The sequence below is a fragment of the Carettochelys insculpta genome, chromosome 3 (genome assembly GCF_033958435.1).
Source record: "Carettochelys insculpta isolate YL-2023 chromosome 3, ASM3395843v1, whole genome shotgun sequence".
NCBI classification, from domain to species: Eukaryota; Metazoa; Chordata; order Testudines; family Carettochelyidae; genus Carettochelys; species Carettochelys insculpta.
The window spans coordinates 147,055,724-147,077,530 of NC_134139.1; the positions used below are offsets into that span (position 1 = coordinate 147,055,724).

At 41.9% G+C, this 21,807-nt stretch overlaps 1 protein-coding gene across 5 annotated transcripts in view; it reads left to right on the forward strand.

Annotated features, from left to right (window-relative positions):
* The window catches only part of SENP6 (SUMO specific peptidase 6), a 157,296-nt gene that overhangs the window by 97,567 nt on the left and 37,922 nt on the right, over positions 1–21,807 (forward strand). For 4 of the 5 annotated variants that reach the window (XM_074990984.1, XM_074990986.1, XM_074990985.1 and 1 more), the window contains 9 exons: positions 2,074–2,306; positions 5,349–5,516; positions 5,936–5,969; positions 7,663–7,848; positions 16,294–16,520; positions 17,440–17,555; positions 17,640–17,756; positions 18,633–18,755; positions 19,901–19,993. In XM_074990984.1, the coding sequence (XP_074847085.1) occupies positions 2,074–2,306; positions 5,349–5,516; positions 5,936–5,969; positions 7,663–7,848; positions 16,294–16,520; positions 17,440–17,555; positions 17,640–17,756; positions 18,633–18,755; positions 19,901–19,993 (1,297 nt within the window). Of the gene's footprint in view, positions 1–2,073; positions 2,307–5,348; positions 5,517–5,935; positions 5,970–7,662; positions 7,849–16,293; positions 16,521–17,439; positions 17,556–17,639; positions 17,761–18,632; positions 18,756–19,900; positions 19,994–21,807 lie in introns of those variants that run through there. The other variant, XM_074990988.1, reaches the window with a different exon arrangement.

Below are 21,807 nucleotides of genomic sequence, written 5' to 3' on the forward strand. Positions count from 1 at the left end.
AACTACCTAGGAAAACTAGATGTACACAAAACCATGGGTCTGGATTTAATGCACCCAGGAGTACTGAGGGAATTGGCAATGTCATTGCTGAGCCTTTGACCATTATCTTGAAGACTCTTGGAGATCGGGAGAGATCCCAGATGACTGGAAAAAGGTAAATGTAGTGCCTATGTTTAAAAAAGGAAAGAAGGACAATCTGGGGAACTGTAGACTGGTCAGCCTTCCCTCAATACCTTGGAAAATAATGTTGAGGGGGATCCTCAAAGAATCCATTCTGGAGCACTTGGAAGAGGGGAAAGTGATTAAGAGTAGTCAGCATCGATTCACCAAAGGCAAGTTGTGCCTGACCAATCTGATTAACTTCTTTGATGAGGTAACAGGCTCTGTGGACATGGTGAAATCAGTGGGTATGATGTACATTGACTTCAGCAAAGCTTTTGATAGTCTCCCACAACATTCTTGCCCATAAGTTGAGAAAGTATGGATTGGATCCAGGGGCTATAAGATAGATAGAAAGCTGACTCAACGGTTTGACCGTATGGGTAGTGGTCAGTGGCTCAATATCTGGATAGCAGTTTGGTTTCAAGTGGAGTGCCCCAAGGATCGGTTCTGGGGCTGGTGGTGTTCAACATCATTAGTAGTGACCTGGATGAGGGACTAGATTGCAGACTCAGCAAGTGCACAGATGACACTAAGCCAGGGGGAGAAGCAGGTATGTTGGAGGGTAGAGATAGGATCCAGAGTGACGTGGATAAATTGGAGGATTTGGCCAAAAGAAGTCTGATATGGTTCAACAAGGAGAAGTGTAGAGTCCTCCACTTGGGATGGAAGAATCTCAAGTATTGTTATAGTTTGGGGACTGACTGGCTAAGCAGCAGTACAGTGGAAAGGGACCTAGGGATTATGGTGGATGAAAGGCTGGATATGAGTAAATAGTACACCCTTGTAGCCGAGAAGACTAACGGCATATTGGGGTGCATTAGGAGGAACATTGCAAGCAGATGTAGAGAAGTGGTTATTCCCCTCTATTTAACACTGGTGAAGCCACATCTGAAATAGCATGTCCAGTTTTGGGCCACCCAGTATAAAAGGATGTGGATATGCTGGAGCAGGGTCAGTGGAGGACAACAAAAATGATTAAGGGGCTGGAGCAAATGACCTGTGAGGAAAGGCTGAGGGATTTGGGCTTATCTGGCTTACAGAAGAGAAGACTTATGGGTGATTTAATAGCAGCCTTCAACTTCCTGAAGGGGAGCTCTAAAGAGGACAGAGAGAAACTGTTCTCAGTGGTGACAGACAACAGAACAAGGGGTAATGGTCTGAAGTTACAGGAGAGGAGAGGAGTAGGTTGAATACTAGGAAAAACTATTTCAGCAGGAGGGTAGTGAGGCACTGGAATGCATTGCCTAGAGAGGTGGTGGATTCTCCATCCCTAGAGGTTTTTAAATCCCAACTTGTTAAGGTCCTGGCTGGGATAACTTACTGGGGTTTCATCCTGCTTGAAAAGGGGCTGGACTAGATGACCTCCTGAGGTCCTTTCCAGCCCTGTGATTCTATGATTCTAGGTTGAAGTTTCTCCTTATCAGGTCTCGTGTGAAAGATCGTCATGGTTTATATACCCTATGATTACATGCCACCATGCTATGGAGAGCCATGGATGAGACTGTCCAGCCCTTGGTTGCATTACTGCCCAGTGTGTCCTTTTTTCAGTGCTTGGCCGCATTTCAGAGAGAGAGAGAGCGTGTGTTTTAATATTTGCCAAGGCTCAATTGCCTTTTAAGGATGAACTTTCCAGCAAAAGAGAATTAATTTGGGCTTAACTCACATTGATTAATGCTAATTCCATAGTATACAGGCTCATTTGTCTTGACCACAAAGTTTGTATTTCCATTCTTGCTGATTGTGGCAGGGTGGATGTTAATAAAGAAAATATTATGTTGAAGAAATTGATGCAGATTACTTTTGGTGTTTTGTGTGTGATCTATCCACAGAATGAAATATCACTAAATAGTAACTTTTAAAAGCATTACATGTATCAAGCACTGCATTTTGTATTTAATATTTGCTTCCTAGTTATTTTGTCCAGTGATGATGAGGAAGATGAGGATGGGGCGAGCACTAACAGAATGGAAAGCACATCACCTCGACCTGCAGATTCAGCTCGTTCTTCCCCAGCACCTTCCACTGGAAAGGTGGAAGCAGCATTAAAAGAAAATACTTCTGGAATAGAACAAAGACTGAGTAGTGTTGCAGCTGACACAGAAGTTGCCATCACATTACCAAGAAAAGCAAGAATGAAAGATCAGGTACTCAATTAAAATGAATGAAATAAACATCTGCACATAAAATTGCTGCTAGAGAATGAGAAATGTAAAGACATGCCTTACCAGAAGTTGCCATAAGTCATCTTTATTTGATTAAGCTTTCACTGTGGACAGTTGGTCAAGTATTGTCTTCTTTCATGGAAGTGTAGAAGCCTAAGGAAACATATTCAATATACATCTCGGGTTGTTTTTTAAAAACATTATACGTTCTCAACATATGCTGTCCTTTGTGTTTAATGATGAGCAGATTAGCTTTATGTATAATTAGGGGTCTGTTCTTCATTGTTGTCTGGGAAGTGGTAAATAATATTTGTATGCATTAATAGAAGGATATTTTCTAGTATTACCTTTTTTTTTTTTCTAAATATTAAGGGACACTGGGCAAGGATGATGGTCCTTAAAATTAAATACTTTGACAACTGTCCCAACTAATAGCACTTATTTTAAGGATTTCATGGTGGGGATTTTTGTTTTTTAGTTGAGCATCACTGCAAGAATTGGATAAACAAAGACAAAAAATGCACCATGAGCAGACTCCTTTAGTGCTGTCAAAGGGGACAGCTTTCACGGTATGTTAATTTAAAGACTTAACAACCTTGACAGTGATCCTTTTTTTAAAAAAAAAAAAATTCGCTATGACAATTGGTGTTAAATTGATGGTGCTGCTTAAAGCTCTTTTGGGTCACTTGCACGTTGGGATTATTGTGAATTAGGTCCAGCAGCGATATGTCTACACTGCAGTTACATACCTGCAGTTAGCCCATGGCAGCTAACTCAAGCTAGGGCTGCAGGGCTATAAAATCATGTTGCAGATGTTTGGGGGCTAAGCTATAGGACGCTTTCCCCTTTGTGGTGTCCCTTACGAAATCTCCAGTACAGTTTTTTTTCCCACCCATAGCCCGAATCTCAGGAGTCCAGATCAGCTGACACGGGTCAGCTGTGGGTGTTTAATTACTCTGCAGACATGTAAGTGTACTTAATGCTGCCCAGGATGTCAGATCCAAGCTGGAAGTGTTTGAATGTCGTAGTTGTTTAGAACAGTCAATTAACAAATGGCATTAATTTCAATGTAATATGCTCAGATTAATTTTGGCAGGTCCTGAAGTTAGGACCACAAATCAAAGTTTTCCGTTTCAGTTCTTCAGATACTCTTCTGAAATTACATAAGAAAATAATTGAAAACACTTCACTGAAACTCAGTGGAAGCTAGGCACCTAAGTGGTGTTTGAGCCTTGTGAAATCCTCCCCACTGTCTTTCACTGCATTGCCTCTTATTGCTTCTAACTGACTTTAAAAAAACAAATTAATAACATCTGAGTTTTACTGAATATTCTATATTGAGTGAAATAAAGACATAAAATCATTAGCAAAATGAGAAGTGGGCTGGAATTTCAGCATAGAACATGCCTACAGTTTTAGCCCTGATGGAAGAAAACTACCATTAACTGTGTCTTGCAGTGCTTATGGCTGTGTTGGTACTGGGGTATTAAGACACAAGGTGAGCAGAACCTTTTGTAAGCTTGACATTTTTCACCAGCAAAAGTTGGTCTGGTAAATATCCTGCAAAAAGCTACCTAGCTTTCATGCTATATACTCTTGACACTGAATTTTTTAGCCCTTTACGCTGGTTGCCTGAATAACTGCAATAATACTTAACACATAAATGTTTCATATGTTAAGAAATTACTATTCTAAACAGATAAATTCTTTACCAAGTGATTGGAGTTCTGTTTTATACTATTCTGACTAAAATAATTGTTTTACAGGTTTCCCCTACTAACACTAACTCATTTCTGGCAGGCAAAATAAAATGTTGTTTTCATGGCAATATTAATATTAAGATGTTTGTTGTAGCTATTTCTATGATAGACCTAGTTTTGATTTACATTTTATTGCACTTTTAAGTTAAAGGGTCCCAAAGTGAATGATGAAGAAGTGGGTCTGCCCCACGAAAGCTTATCGCCTAGTAAATTATTTTGTTAGCCTTTAAAGTGCTACCTGACTGCTTTTTTGTTTTGTGAAGATACACACTGACATGGCTACCTCTCTGTAACTATGGCAAAAATGCTTAGTAACTTAGTTATTTTTCAGACTCCTTAATGTGTTTTTACAGAAATAAAGTTAGTGCCTATAACTAAAAACAAGTCTTACAATAAGATTTTCATGAAGAGGGTATCAGCACTAAACATAAGAGAATATAGAAAAGTCTGCAACAGAAAAGAGCAAATTAAAAATTTGTGAGCATCATTAATGTAGAAAACCTTGTCACCTGACAGTTAATGATTATTTTTCCTTCTAAAAACTATATTCTGGAATTGTTCTACTTGAAAATCAAAGCAGAGTCATATCTTGAGCTAATTTTTCACTTTGGTTTGAACCCAATAAATCTCCAAGTGCTTTCTATTAAATCTCAGCTTCGTCATTCTAGAATCTGCTCTAAAAATCAAAAAGCCTTCCAACAGAGATCCCCTCAGGATTTCCATGGTTATGCATGATCGCTCTTCTGGAATGTTGTGATCCTGGTAACGGTCTCATGTGCTGTACTTCAAGAAGAATAATTCTGCACATTCCAATCTCCCAAAGAGAGTACTAATTTAAAAAAAAAAAAAAAAAAAAAAAAAAAAAAAAAGCAGAGGAGGTGGTAGGGAAAGAAGTAGAAAAGCAGCCTTGAGCATGTCAAGCAGCACCATATTTCAATGTATTTGTGTAATTATAATTTTTGGCAATCCCCAAAGTACTAATTACAGTTCATAATTGTGGCAAAATGTGCACAAATAGTTGCCTCTGTAATCTGATTGCATTAACTAAAGACTTTAAACTTTGTTTTCCTGATTTTCTTATCACCAGAAGTCCTTGGGGGGAAATATCTGCTTTTATGTAGTTGGCTTCAATAATATTGTATGTAATCCTATTTATGTGTTCAAGAATGGGTGGAAACTTAAGTTGCTACAGTTTAATGGATATCTATCTGCCTTAACAGCAGTTGGTAATGAGAAAATCTGATATATGTAATTTACTTTTCAGTTTGGCAATATTGTATCTAACACACCAGTAAAACGTCGTAAGGTGACTTCTCAAGAAGTAACAGATGCTGTACCTATAAATTACCAGAATTCCTGGGAAAGCGTCATTTTGCACTGTCGAAGTATACGAATAGGCACCCTTCGAAGAATGGTTGTGGAACCTGTCATTGTAAGTACACCTCTGACTTTTTCATCCTCTTTTCAAATTAGAATGAGGGTTGTCCTTATGAAATATTAGTAAATAGCAATAATCTCTTGGGTTAGAAGGCAAAAGTAATATGTATGAGTTTTTAGGCTATTTTAAACATTGTAAATGCAGAGGGAAATCCTAGATTATGTTCAACAATCATCCTGAGAAACAGGAACATTTTGCATATGTAAGAGGCTCATTTATTTAAATTCTGTTTTCAGTCTTGAAGTCAGCTTTCTTAAAGCTTGATTTTTAAAAGTTGGGGTTTTAGCTAATATTTTCTGAACATCTGGAGTGCTTTTTGTTTTGTTTTTGGAGGGAGGGAACTTATTTTGGTGGAAGCATGGCTTGTGGAATTCCAGCAATATATAATATTAATATAGCTGTATCTTTCACAGTTTTGCCTTGATTTTATCAAGATACGTCTAGAAGGTCAGTATTTATGTTCTTCCCCTTATAGATATTCTCCATAAAGATGGTTATTTTTGTTTAGAGATGGTTCAAAGCTTGATTTTTTTTGATTATTTTTAATATATTCAAGTTGTCTTATGTAAATAAATATTTTTAACAGTGTGTTAAATTGTTATTAGTTGCTGTCTGTGAGAGAAATGGATGCAATCTGGGATGTATACATCTGTTCTTGATATTGATTTGTAATTCCTGGAATACTAAAGAGCTTTGACCAGATAAATAGTCTATCCACCATTAGCATGGATCGACCATTTTCAATATCATGTATGCTTACTCTGGAACAAAAGCAAAAAACAGTAGGTTGTTGCAGGATAGTCACAACTGTGTGATCATAGATTTTACAGGTTGCAGTAGTGACTTGATATGCATCTTCCTCTGAAAGTGTCTCAGTCACATCTGGCTAGGTGAAATTACTAGCAACACTTTTATATCTATACCTTCTAATATTTCATCATCATTTCAGTTCAACAAGAGGAAAATGGCAAGCTCAGCAAGAAAGTAAATTATTGTTTTGGTTGCTGGTTATCCTCCCTGTCTGTGCTCAATTCACCCTCTTCCTTTTTAGAATTTGTTTTTCCTTTTCTTTTGTATAGTGAACAGTTTGCATGTTTCATGTCCCAGAGCAGCTGAGATTTTTTATTTAATTGTCAGTGACTTAATTTGGGGAATCATAAGGCTGCTGATATTCCCTTTACACATAAATTCTGTTTTCTGTTCCTCTGCATTCTTTCACTTGTATAGAACTAAATTCTGGGGGAAAATGAGGTGTCCTTTTTAGGAAATAGTCATTCTTGTGTTAGGATTTCATGTAAATGTCGTCAGATGGTGATAGTGGTTCAATATTTCCACTGATGTTTCTTCCTCAAGGTATGCAATAAGGCCCTTATTCCACAAAGAACTTAAGCATGGATCAGTGGCACTACTCATGCTTAAATTTACGCATGTGCTTTACTGGATGAGTAACCTAAGACTTTAACATTTATAAAAGAGAGTTTCTTTGTATGCATTCAGTAGTTCAGGAATTACCACCTAACTATATGAAACTGAATCTGGATATCACTTTTGCCAAGAAGCTTAGATGCAGTAGAAAAACTTCCTCTTGTTTTTGTTTCATTGACTCATGTGACATTTGCCAGGGCCCCCACACTTGAGGGAGGCCTGCAAAACTCAGGTGCTCAGGCTTCTGCTCGAGTCCCACTGGGGGCTTCGGTCACTTCAGTGGTGGCAGCAGGAACTTGGCAAGTCTCACAGTGGCTCTGCTTGGCAGATGCCCTGGAGCCTGCTCACTGACTCCCATAAGCCGTGAACTACCTGTTGAGCACCTCAGCAAAGGTAGTATGATTCCATATTTAACGCATTTCTTGGGTTCATTTTAAAATTTGCAGGCAGAGACAAATGTAGATTAATTACCCTGAACATGTTTTTCCATTGAATAAGGAATTAATTATAATAAATTCTGTGCATCTTTGTGCGAAGTTTAATGGTTTTCCTGCATTTGGATTCAGAACAGAAATTACCACTTACATGGTTTTGAATCTGAAACTTGTTAAAAAATTCCTTTGGTTGAAGTAAACGAATTGCCAGTTCTCATTAAAACTAAAAGGAAGTGTTTCAAAGGCTTTAATAGGCTTTAATGATTTTTTCCCCCCTCTAGAATCAGAAAGTGATACCCGAGAGATTAATTTAAAAACTTCTGAACTTACCAAATGCGAGTGGTGTAGTGTCCGAAAGTTACCAGTAGTGTTTCTGCAAACAGTACCTGCAGCCTGTCTTAGCCTGAGGTCACAACTGAAGATGAGTAGGGATAAGGATAATGTCTGGTATGATTGTAAAGGAATGAGTAAGTAAACCTAATTTGTCCATTACTGTAACATAAATTGTGTTTGCATATTTTTGTATATTTTAAATACTTTACAAAAGTGAAACTACAGGTTGAACCTCTCTAACATAGCACCCTTGGGACCCAGCCATTGCCGGATGAGAGAATTTGCCAGACCACAGGAGGTCACTATTGTCTAGCAGTATTACCAGCACTTCCACTGCTTACTGGGTTCTTAGAAAACATTTAGGGGTAAATTACAGCTAAATAACAGCACGGAATACTGAGAGAAAACTGGTAGCTGTAAACAAACTTTATGGGACTTTGGGTAAATTGTCATCCAGCTAACTAAAATCATGCTGAATTATGGATGTTGTCTCACAAAAGAGTTCCGGATTAGAGAAGTTCAACCTGTAATACCACTGCCTAGAGTAATTGTAAAAGACAAGAACTGAAAAGGACCTCAAGAGGTCATCAAATCCAGTCCCCTGCACTCATGGCAGGTACAAGCACCATCTAAATCATGGTTTCCGAAACGCGGGGCATGCCCCCATGGGGTGGGGGCGTGAAGAAATTCCAGAAGGGGCACGAGGCGACCTGGCCCTCTCATCATTCCCCGCACCTGAAAAAAAGAGCTGGCCTTTGCTTCGGGCTCCCAGTTCCTGTCATTTTATGTGGGTGACCTGGTGCAACCACTGTAAAAAGCAGGCAGCCGGCAAAGACCCCCGTGGAGCTAGCTGTCTTCTGCAAAGATGAGTGTGTGTGGGTTGGGTGGGAGAGGAGGAGGAGAAGATTAGATGAGAGGCTGGGGGGGCAGGGGCTGATGGTGCCTGGATTTGTGGGATGGGAGGGCCTCAGATGGGCAGCTCACAGGGCTAGGGTGGCCAGCCAGCTTGTGGGACTCGCGGTGCTTGGGAAGCTGGCCCCAGCATCGCGGGGCTCAAGCAGCTTGTGCTGGCAGCTGGCCCCAGCAGCACACGGGTTGGGCAGCTCAGACAGACATGGGTGGCTGGACCCAGCAGCACAGGGATTGGACAGGTTGGGCTGTCAGGCAGGCAGGTGGCTGGCCCAAGCAATGTTGGGCTCAGGCAGCTTGGGATGGCAGGCGGGCGGCTAGCCCTGGCAGCATGGGGATTGGTTGGGTGGCTCGGGCAGCTGGCCCACTGCTGGTGGACAGGCAGCTGGTCCCAGCAGTGTGGGGCTCAGGCAACTGGCCTGGGTAGCTGATGGGCGGGTGGCTGGCTGGCCCTGGCAGCACGTGGCTCAGGCAGGCAGCTCTGGCAGTGCAGGCGTCTGTCATGATCAGCTCTGGTGGCCTGCAGGGGGCCAAGAAAAACTGTTTGTGCTTGTTTTTAACTTCAAACAAAATTTTTATATCAAGTTTTTGTGTTTATTTCAAATTATAAATTGAATTTTTTGTTAAAAGGGGGGTTGGATGATGGTAAAGAAGAGGTGGGGGGCGTGGAGGGTTTCTCAAAAATCAAAAGGAGGGACGTGATGCCAGAAAGTTTGGGAACCACTGAGATAGATCATCCCTAGACAGGTGTTTGTCTAACCTGCTCTTAAAAATCTCCAGTGATGGAGACTCTACAAACCTCCCGAGGCAATTTAATTCCAGTGCTTGTATGGTTTAGACCAACACTGTTGCCTTCCTGTGCATCTCTGACAAAACATCTTAAGAGCCAGTCTATTCTTCCCTTCACCCCACATACATATTGTTGTTGTTTAAATGTAATTTATTAGCAATCATGGTGAAACACAAGTGAGTAAAGTTTGTATTTGGAATGTTAAATTGTCATACAAGGTAATTTGTCATTTCACTATTACTAGCCCTTTCTGCATTTGGACCTCTGGTTGAATAGAAACAGTAACAAATTATACCACCTGCTTATAAAACTCTTGTAATGTGGCCAAATATTTGCCAGGAAGTCAAGAGCTATTTTATTTTTTGCTAGATTTAAGATTAATTTTATTTTAGAGTTCCTAAGGTGAAAGCATAGTCACTGTACTTTCCTACCTACCTAGTATGCTGTCCATCTCTCTTACATGAATATGTGTTTAAGATTAAATGTGTAAGTAGGTTCATCCATGATGTTAGATTGAAGGGAGAATTGTCTACAGCAAGTGTCCACATATCCATATTTCTAATAGCAATATCCAGAACACATAATCTAGTATTGATGGAGGATTTTAACTACTCAAACATCACTGGAAAAAGTAACAGTGCTAAACACAAAATTTCCAGTGAGCTCTTGGAATGTATTGGGGCAGTTTTTAGTTTCAGAAAGTGGAGAAAGTAACTGGACGGCCCTTTGAAACATTGATGCTACCATCAGGGCGGAGTTGATAGCAAATCTGAAGATGTTAATTTTGGTAAATAGGATCAGGAAATGTTAGTTCTTTACGTAGTGCCCTATGCAGAGGAGGACAGTAATTTTCACAGAGGGCCCTTTCCACAAATTTTGGTACTGGTGGTGGGCTGACTCTGGGCCCCTCAGAAATGGGCAGAGGCTTGGGCAGAAGGTGGTGGGACTGGGGCTACAGAGAGACAATGAGAGTGTGAGGTTGTGAAAGAGAAATGCTTTGTGAGGGACTCTGTGATACAGATTGCTTGCTGCTGTATATATGTGTCAGTGACTATGCCTGTGTGGAACAGACTGGATATGTGTGACAGCGTGCATGCATGCACTGGCTGCTGCTGGTAAGTTTCTGAGAGAAGCCACCCTCTGGCTCTTTAAGGAAAATCTGTCCTGTTCTTTTGTCTCCCACCTCCCTTGTTCTGCACTCCCGAGTGAGTCACTTACAATCCATGCTTCGGACTGAAGCAGCTTTTCTGTGGTTCTCCCTCTCCCCGATCCCTAGTCTACAGAGATGGGGTACCTGGGGCAGGGGAGCACACTGACTTCAGCATTACCTTCTATCCTCCATCCACTTCCCCTCTACACAGGTAGCAGGAAAACCCAAGGGGCAACTCAGCTGCAGGCGAACAAGGCAGGGGAACAACAAGTCTTGTGGCACCTTATAGACTAACAGATAGACTAGCAAGGTGGGGGAAGGCAGCTGAAAACATGTTGCTGACTGTAAGTATGCACGCTGTGCTAATCAGCTGTGTGGGCCAAATATGGCCCCCCAGTGCTGATTTTGCCCACCTTAGTCCTGTGAGCGCTCCACTTCAGATATGCATGTGCTCCACACCCTTTTAATTGCAAATTTTTGTAAGCAGCATCTGTTCAGTCTGTGTATACTTTGTGCTTCAAAATGAGACTACATAAGGCTTCACAAGCAAACTGCCCTCTCTTCTACATCATACCAGCCTTGGCCTGAAACTGAGCGTTTAGTGTGTCTGCCCTGAGCATGCCTCTGCTAAAAGAAGGGGTCTCTTCCCCCTCCAAGCCACCATTGGTGTGAGAGAGGAACCACAGTCACTTCCATCCCAGCTCATTCATTAGGAGAAGATATTTGAAGAGTAGGAAGCCATGGCAAATAAGGATGCTACCTCTCACGCTACTATATCCACCTGGTCTCCAAAGGAGGCGGAAGTGCTTCCACCACTGTTTATGGCTGATGGTTTCCAGCGGTTTTGGGACCTCATAAGCTGCAGCCCAAGCATCGCTTCCTTGGGACTGGTATGAGGCCCGGGTGATGCTTATAACACAGATCTCCGCTGTACTGCTTACCACAGCCAAGATATGCCTCCACATTCTCGGTCACATGGTAGTGTGAATGTGTGTCGTGCACCTTGCCAGGCTCAGCATGCACCCCCTACAGTTGTGGAGTTGTAGCTAGCTTCAGTGCACTTACCCTCCAGGCACTCCCTGGTTTGGGTGGTTACCATTCTGGCACAGGTCCTCCAGTCCCTGAAGTGGTGGACCGTTTTGGAGAACATCATGTTGGACATACCCTTTCGTCTGGCTCAACAGTCCACAGAACTGGTATCTGATGCATCAGCTCAGAGATCGGGTTCCAATCTTGGCATGCTCCAGACATGGAGAGTGGTTGTAACGAGCCTCTATCAAAATATCAAGGAACTCAGAGCTGTTGGGAGGGCATGTGAGGTGTTCTTACCTCACCTGGCAGGCAGAGGGGTCTGAGTTCTCACAGACAACATGGCCACTAGGGTGTACATCAACAGGCAGGGAGGGGCCTAATCTGCAGACCTCTGTCAAGAGGCAATTCAGCCCTGTGACTTTTGTGTTCATTATGCGATCTCTTTGAAGGTTCAGCTCTTTCTGGGGAGGGGGCACAAAGACCATTACAGACCACCTACACAGACAGTTCTTGTCTCACCATGAGTGGGCTCTTCACCTTTAATGGTCTCCACTATCTTTCAAGAGAGGGGCTCTCCCCAAGCAGATTTATCTGTGACCAGGCAGAATGTAGAGTACCCTGGGTTCTGCTCCTGGATGGGTCTGGAGAAAGGTTCCCTCACAGGCGCTTTCCTCCTTCCTTGAAGAGAAGGCCTCACGTACATACTTCTGCCATTTCTCTGATCAGCCATGCAGCACAAGTAAACCTCTTCACGCCAGTGTGGCCCTGCAAGTATTGGTATGGCACTCTGTCTCTTAGTTTAGCAGCCCCGACCTCTGCTGATCTGTGTAGATTTATTGTCACAGGGTAACAGCCATTTCCTGCACCTGCTGCTGCTCTACCTCACGGTGTTGGTTGTTCCATGGCTGAACCCTGAGGATCAATCATGCTCACTCGAGGTCAGGCAGAATCTCTTGGAAAGCCGGAAGCCATCCACCTACTTGGCAAAGTGGAACCAATTCTCTATCTGGTCCGTTGAGTGAGGGATCAACCCTAATGAGGCCCCACTGCAAATGATCCTTGATGACCTTCTGCATCTGAAACATAAAGGTTTTGCATTGGCTTCAATCAGGGTATACCTGTCTGCAATCTTAACCTTCCATCCACTGATTCAGGGTTGTTTGGTGTTTTCCTAGGACATGACAGCCAGAATCTTGAAAAGTCTTGAGGGGCTCTTCCCACAGGCGTCAGTCCTTTTTCCTAAATGGGACCTTAATATGGTTCCTTCTAGGTTGACAGGGCCTCGCTTAAAGCCACTGTCCTCCTGCTCTATTTCACTCCTTTACTCTAAGGGGCCTTTTTCGTGGCAATTATGTCAGCCAAGAGGATGTCCAAATTCCATGCTTGGATATAAGAGCACTTATGTATGGTCTTTTTCAAGGTCTTTTACAGCTCAGACCTCACCCAGCGTTCTTGTCCCAAGTTGTTTCTCCTTTCCACATAGGTTAGGATACTTTCTTTCCAACCTTCTACCCCAAGCCCTATAAGACCAGTGAAGAAAGGTGCCTCCATGTGCTGGACATCAAGAGGACACTTGTTTTTTTTACCTTGGGTAGACAAAGCCCTTTCGTAAGTTCTCCCAGCTGTTTGTGACCTGTGCTGACTGTATGAACAGTATTCTGGTATACTTGCAGAGGATTTCCAAGTGTATCGCCTCCTGTATCAGGACATACTATGACATAGCAGGTGTTCAGCCTCCCCAGTTGGTGAAGGTACAGTCTACTGCTGTTTCTAAATATTGGTGTTGATGTGGGAACAATAAGCCACCATCTTCAGATACTGATATGAAATTTTGTTGAAATTAAAATACAGCATATATAGTAGTAACAGAGAGTAAGCCGTGCTAGTCTATACACTATCAAAACAAAAAGCAGTCAAGTAGCACTTTAAAGACTAGCAAAATAGTTTATTAGGTGAGCTTTCGTGGGACAGACCCACTTCTTCAGACCATAGCCAGACCAGAACAGACTCAATATTTAAGACACAGAGAACCAAAAACAGTAAGCAAGGAGGACAAATCAGAAAAAGATAATCAAGGTGATCAAATCAGAGAGTGGAGGGGTGGGGGGGAAGATCAAGAATTAGATTGAGCCAAGTATGCAGACGAGCCCCTATAGTGACTCAGAAAGTTCCCATCACGATTTAAACCATGTGTTAATGTGCCGAATTTGAATATAAAAGTCAGCTCGTCCACTTCTCTCTCTAAAAGCCAAGAACAGAACACCACTGGTCATCACCTACAGCCCCCAACTCAGACCACTGCAACGAATTATTGAAGACCTACAACCTATTCTTAATCTGGATGCTACACTCCAGAAGGCCCTGGGTGACATGCCTGTTCTCTCCTACAGACAACCTCCCAACCTCATGAGGATCCTTACTAACAGCCACAGCCTATACCCCAGGAACACCAGTCCTGGAACCTTTCCCTGCAACAAAGCCTGCTGCCAGCTTTGTCCACATATCTTCTCTGGAAATACCATCACTGGACCTAACCAGGTTACTCACAGAATCACAGGCACTTTCTCATGCTCCTCTAACTTCATATATGCCATCATGTGCCAACAATGCCCAGATGCTTTGTATATTGGACAGACTTCTAACTCCCTTAGACAAAGGGTCAACGGGCACAAAACAGACATCAAAACACTCCAGATCCACAAACCAGTTAGTCAACATTTTAATGGAATGGGGCATTCTGTCAATGACCTCAAGGTATGTGTGTTATTGAAGAGAAATTATCACACCGTTTTAGAGAGAGAAGTGGATGAGCTGACTTTTATATTCAAATTCAGCACATTAACATATGGTTTAAATCGTGATGGGAACTTTCTGAGTCACTATAGGGGCTCGTCTGCATACTTGGCTCAATCTAATTCTTGATCTTCCCCCCCCACTCCTCCACTCTCTGATTTGATCACCTTGATTATCTTTTTCTGATTTGTCCTTCTTGCTTACTGTTTTTGGTTCTCTGTGTCTTAAATATTGAGTCTGTTCTGGTCTGGCTATGGTCTGAAGAAGTGGGTCTGTCCCACAAAAGCTCACCTAATAAACTATTTTGCTAGTCTTTAAAGTGCTACTTGACTGCTTTTTGTTTTGATAGCATATATAGTACAGTAAGGTCTCAGAATACCCAACCCCACTCTTATGCAGCTGTCCTCAATTCCTAAAGTAAACCCTGGAAATGCATGATTTCCAGTTGCGCTTAACTCGTTCCCTGCTGGCCATGGTTCAACCCCCGGCTCCACATGCCCTTGGCTCAGCGTCCCCTCCTCCCTACCCAGCTCTTCTCACCATCCGTGCGCAGCTCTGGATCACCCCCATCCCTGCACCCGATTCTTGCTCCTGCTCACCACCCTTCACACAGGGCTCTGGCTCAATCTCCACCTGCGCTCCGGTTCAACCCCCTGCCCCCCGGGTCTGGCTCACAAGCAGGGCTGTGGCTCGCCACCCCAACGCACAGATGTGGCTCAACTCCACCCCTCACCCACCTATCTCCCATGGCCCCAACCCACTGCCAGGCTTAACCCTCCCTAACTTTCCCTCCACCCCAAGACTTATGTTTCTGCTGCTTCCCCAGCTGCAGAAAGTGTGTTCTGCTGGGGAAAAAAAACAGACCCCCATTTATGCGAAATCTGGGTCATGTGAGCGTGTGTGGAATGGAACCCTCGCATAACTCGGAGGTCTACTGTACAAGAAAAGAGAGAGTGGTGACTGGATAATTTCATTTACCTTTTTAGTAAAGCACATGTTAGAAAGAAGATGCTTTCTGAAGTATGTTAGGACCTCTGACTCTGCATCTTCTTAAAATAGTTGTATCAGGTGTGATTCTCCACATTTCCAAAAATGGTAGTATTTTGCAATACTTGACGCACACATAAATGGTTAGACAAAATTCAAGCTGTGGGCAAATAAGATCATTATAGCAATTGTTAATGTGGCTAGCAAGCAATATTAACACTTTATACTCTCATCCACAGTATTTCTTCTTCCCTATGTGTGTTTGTATTTCATGTTATCTGTATTTAGAATAATTTTACCATGCTAAACAAACTTAGGCCAATATTTTCAAATCTAAATGCATATCTGTAGACATTACTTTTAAACCTTGTACAGTAAAAGCTTGATTATCTAGCATCCCTGGGGAACAGGGATGGCCAGATGATCAGATTTGCCAGCTAGTCGGCCCTGCTCAACTGACACTGATTGTAGCACCTCCTGTATCGGACATACTGCGACTTAACAGGTGGGGGGCCATGCCTCTCCCAAGGGCTTGGCAGAGGAGAGGGAGGAGTGCAGCCTGTTGCTGCCAACCCCGGCAGTGCAGCTGGCCCCATCTGGGGAGAGTCTGCCCTGCAGCAGCTGGCCCCAAGTGCTGGTTAATAGAATGTGGTGTTTATCAGAGTTCCAGATAACATGGCTTTTGCTGTATATCTGATTTGTCTGATAATTTGTAATAGCTAAGAACACACAATACTCATTAGATGTGTCATTAGCCTTTGAGAATCAGGCTTAACTTTGGGAGTCCAGGTTGTAAAATTTTGGCATTACTGTTTTAATGCGAGTCTGTTTAACACTGGTAGCTTTGAAATAGTAAAATCCAGATAGGTTTTTATGCATTTTAAGTAAATTGACAATTGTGTATCTGTTTTTCTTTAGATCCAGAGGAACAGTACATAGTTCTGATTTTTGAGACTGGCCTGGATGCTCATGGAAATACAATATTTGAAAAAATTGTTGCTGAGATTGGTATCAGGAATAATATTTCTGATTTCTTTGTGAAAATTTCCTTTGAAGAAGCCAACAGTAGGCTTGTAGCCTTTACAAAATCCTTGGAAGACAACTCCAAAGGAAGCTCTTCTCATAAAGAAAATAAAATAAAAAATGTAAATATATTTTTTATTTGGGACCAGCGCTTTACTCTGAGTTGTGATGTCACTTGATTTACAAATGCAATGATTAGACTTTGCAGTTTCATTAGGAACAATTATCTTTTAGTATATATATATATTTTTTCTTCCTAGCTTTTAATTCAGGTATTTTTTTTTATGGAATTTTAGCTAAATGTGTGACATTAGTACAATTTGAAGAGGAAAATTACTTTGCTGCACTGTAGTTAAATGTGATTCATGTTTTCTTTTCATCAAATTTAACTCTCTAAGGGCTTGTCTACATTTGCCCCCAACTTCAAACGGGCCACGTTAACCAGGGCGATTGGTGGTTACTAATGAATTACTGTGGCTAATACTCAGCACTTCATTAAGATAATTCTCCCCTGTGAGAACTTCAAAGTGCCGGCATGCATGTAGCCACGAGCACTTCAAAGTGCCTTTACACCCCAAAATTTTGAGGAGTAAAGGCACTTAGAAGTGCCTGCAGCTACACGCATGCCGGCATTTCGAAGTTGCCACAGGGAAGAATTAGGCTAATGAAGTGCTGCGTATTCACCTCAGCACTTCATTAGTAATCTCTAGTCACCCTGATTAACATGCCCCCTTCAAAGTTTGGGGCAAGTGTAGACCCAGACTAAGAGTTTACAGAATTTTGAGCAATGAGTTTAGTTTCTGCCAGTCAGATTGACACATGCGTACCCTAAATTGATTGTAACTATTTTTCTTCCTTTCCTTATGTTAACTGTTTCTTTTAGACCATGGTACTAATGATACTCCCACCCTGTCAAGAAGATGCCTCTGTTTATCTTCCCAAAACTATATAGTCTCTTTGGGATTATTCACAGGGATTTAATAATTAAATCGTGGGAACTTTGAGTTTGCACTTGAATAAATATTATATTCATTTTATAAGGTTGTCTCTGACTCCAAAATGCAGCTGCGAAATGCACGCCCGTTTCAGTTTTTTGAGGATGATGATGATGATGAAATTGGAGAGCCACATACAGTCTTTATTGGCCCTATAGAAAAGTAAGATGTTTTTTCATGTTTTGTAGTGCTCTGATACTTTCTTTCATGTTTCAGATTTATTATTTAATGTATTTTTCTTTGCAGGTTGATAGTTTATCCACCTCCTCCTGCTAAAGGTGGTATTTCTGTGACCAATGAAGACCTCCATTGCCTAAATGAAGGAGAATTTTTAAATGATGTTATTATTGATTTTTATTTGAAGTAAGTTTTGTTATTTCAAGCTGGTTTTTAGCATCTCCTTACTGTGGCTCTTGAAAAAAATATACATCAAAGCTCTGTGTATCAATTATCAAGACTTGGTTTCAAGTCATGTATGTCTGCAAATATTTTAAAGTTTAATTTTGATTTGTGAAAAGATTTGTACTCTTTTATCCTGTTTGACATTTACTTAATTTGAAAATAAGAGTCTGCAAAGCCTACACTACAAGAGGAATAATGATAATTAAGTAGTGAAGAAAAGCAAACGTAGCTTGATCTTCCTTCCCTTAAGGTGAATAAATATGTTGAGTATTTCTGTATACCCTAGAGCTTTATTTAATGATTTTGATTTATGTAATTTGTTAAACAAAAGTCCCTTTTAATGTGATTTTTAAAAAAAAAAAATCCAGTTTCCAAACTAAGGTACTAAATGACATGATCTGAGTCTTGGCATCTAATATGTAGAAGTGTGGAGGGGTATGTATAATTTTCAATATATTTTTATTTAAAATATATTTTAGAAGAAAAAAGAGTGAAAGCCTCAGCTATAGAACACTAATTACTCTTCTCTTGTAAGAGAACTTCAACGTTTCTGCTTTGTTTTTTGTTCATTGCATCAATGTCCTGTTAACTAGTAGTTTGAAATCTTCAACATGCTTCAGTAAGAAATGAAATTAAACAGAAACTCTTAATACAGTGTAATGAGAAGCATCTGAGACTTTTTTGGGGGTGGTGCAGCTGTTTAGTCAGTACGGCCACTATGTGGCAGAGTTTTTTAGAGAATCAAGTAACAGAGCTTTACGTAGGGGAGAAGAGCTGCTGTTTTGGTGGGTTTTTTTTTTTGTTTTTTTAAATAAAAGGATATTTTTCTCAAAACAGGTATTTAGTCCTAGAAAAACTGAAAAAAGAAGACGCTGACAGAATTCATGTGTTCAGTTCATTTTTCTATAAGCGCCTTAATCAAAGAGAGAGAAGAAATCTTCATGAAACTGCAAACCTCTCGTAAGTGTGATGTGTTGACAAGTGCTAAATACAGTGGAAGACATTAGAATAGAGACATTACACAAATAAAACCTGTAGAAACAATACTTTGAATTGTATTTGAGATGCTTAAACCAGCGTGCATCTTTGAAGTCTTATCTCAAGTACAGTAAACCCCCAAGTTGCATGAGAATTACCTTCCTGGGGAACCAGGCATAAGTTGAATGTTGCACAACTCAGGGTATGGGTGGGGCCACCAGGGCCGGGGGAATCCCCAGCAGCAATGGGACTCTGGGAGTTGGCCAGGGTGCAGTATTCAGCCCCAGCCCAGCCCAGCCCAGCTTGCTGCGCCAGCTCCAGCTGTGGGAAGCGCAAAAGGGGGAGGTGGCCCTGGTGCCCCCTGGGCTCTCACGCACAGCTGCCCCCTCCTTTCCCCCCACTGAGAGCAACCTCCACGCTCTCACCATGTGCAGCGCGGAGGTTGCTTCGCTCCTTCTGGTCCAATCAGGCTCAGACATTAAAGGCTCTACAGGGAGGTGGGGGCTAGAAGGCGTCAGCGGTGCTATAGCTACTTCATGTGGCTGGCGGCTGGAGCAGGAGGCGGCCCAAGCCCTCACCTGCCTGCTGGGGGAGCCAGAGCTGGAGCAGGAGGTGCCCCTGCCCTGACCCTCCCCTAACCCAGCCCCCACCCACCTGCAGGGGGAACCAGAGCTGCTGGCTGGAGCAAAAGGGTTGCAAGGCCCTTCCAGCATTTGGCTGCCCCCCCCGTCTGGCACTCTTGTCCCTGGCATTGCAGCCCCCGGCAGCTGCAAGGTGGGAGCTGCCTCCTCAGGAGCCCCTGAGTTTGCCAGCAGCACATTGCTGCAGGTGGGTCTTGAGGGGGAGGTAAGCAGCCTGAGAGGGCACAGGGAAGTAGGGTCCCTCCATACTTGTCTTGTATTAATATAAAAAACACGTTTAAGTTGAGTCTGCGAAAATCAGGGGTCTTCTGTACTGTAAATGTATACTATGCACTACAAATCTCTGGAAACTTTTTCCACTGGTTCTAGTACTGCGAAAGGTACTCTTTAACTTATAAAAAGGAATGAAACACAGATTACATGGTGGTTTAATATGTTGTGCTACAGTGTTAAATATTTATTCTCCCTGCTTTTGGTGTCTTACAGAATACAACAAAAGCGACATGGGCGAGTAAAAACATGGACACGGCACGTTGACATTTTTGAGAAGGATTTTATTTTTGTTCCCCTTAATGAAGCGTAAGAAAGAACTGTCTTTTATTAAATGTATACAGTAAAAGTTTGGATTGGCAATGAAATGAAATGCATGCTTGCAATGATTGGATGTGAAGTTACAGTAGCATTCCCCATTAAATATGTTGAGCATTTTTCTCAAAGTGCTGGTTAAAGCTTTTGAAAATGGAAGGACAATGTAATTATCATAACACACGAATTATTAGGAAATGTGCAGATTGAGCAAAAATGAGAATTTTTCTGAATGATCTTATTTTTCAACCAGCTTTATTTAAAACTTTGTCTTCTAATCTGGTTTTAGTCAATACTGTTGGGGTTTTTAACATTTTACCTTGAAACTATTTTTTTAAATTGCTGGCTTATGAGACGGCCCCCACCCCCAGGGCATTCTAGTTTCCTGCTCCTAGTGTCAGTGTGTTCAGATAGCTGAAAGAGTTTGTTTCTTATTACTTGTATTACCATAGCACCATAGAGCTCTACTTGTGTGCTGTGTCCTGTACAGACAAAAACAGTCCTTGAGCCAAGGAACTTGCAATCTAAGTATAAGTCAACAGATGTGGGAATATAAAAGAGCAGTGAGACAGCATTCATCAGTATAGTGGGCAGTGGTTTCTGTATACCAGCAGCCTAACTGTCATCAAGCTTTTTGTAGGCATCACTGTAAGGGATCTTTTTTAAGGAGAGATTTGAAGGTAAATAATGAGGTATTCTTGTGGACAGATGTTTATGAGGACCACCTCCCAGGCATGTTGGGAGTAGCATGGGAAAAAACGTGAAAATATTTGAAACTTTAACAAATGGGCAACGGAGCCTGCTCTTATGAATCAACTGGAGGTGAATACAGACAGCTAAATAGCAAATGAGAAATTATAAGTAGCGTGGGGGTTGACTGTAAAAGGGCTTGAAAGTGAATACAAACAACTTATGTTAGACTGGATCAAAAGGGAGGAACCAACGAGTGGACTCAGAAAAGTGACATCAAAGTGACAGTTTAACCAAATGATCTTTGCAGCTGTATTCTGAATAGATGTGAGCAGGGTAAGATTGCATTTAAGAAGGCCAGAGAGGAAGATGTTGTACAGTAATCAAGATGTGAGGTGTGTGTGGTTGTGGATTTTAGCTGTGTGTATGAGTAGGAAAGGCTGCATCTTGGAAATGGTATGTAGAAAAATATAGTAAGATTTAGATATAGTTGGATATAAAGACCCAGAGACAGGTCTGAGTGAGAGTCCAGGTGGTGGTAGTGTCCATAGTGACTGACAGAGGAGGTAGTGAAGAAAGTTTTGATGGGAGGGAGAGAACTGAGGTCTGTTCCTGCAGTTATAGGCTTGATGTCAACTGGGCATCTGTGAGATGACGGGGAAACAGGTGAGAATTTAGCCTGTACAGGAGACAACTCTGGAGCAGAGGTAAAACCGTTGAATCGTCAGCAAGAGATGATAGCTGAACTTTTTGTTTGTGGCTGAGATTTCCTGGAAATTAGGAGAGGACCAGGATCACAGCCTATGGAACCCCCTTAAAAGACTGGAGAGGAGAGAAGCTTCTCCAAAGGCAGCACCGAAGGACTCACTAAAGAGTTGCGGGAAGAATGAGGAGAAGACAGCCACAAAAGCTAAGGGAGGACAAGATTACGGAACACAAGACAACTGTGTAAAGGTGGCTGATCAAGGATCATGAGGATGTAGTACTAGTTCAGAAACTGTGACTTGGGAGAAAGAGATGTGAGTTGGAGAAGGGAAGGCAAGCAAAGAGGGTAGGGAAAAGGTGGTTGTATTTTGTCACTTCTCTCTGAGAAGAAATTGTGAAGAGAAAATTGGGAA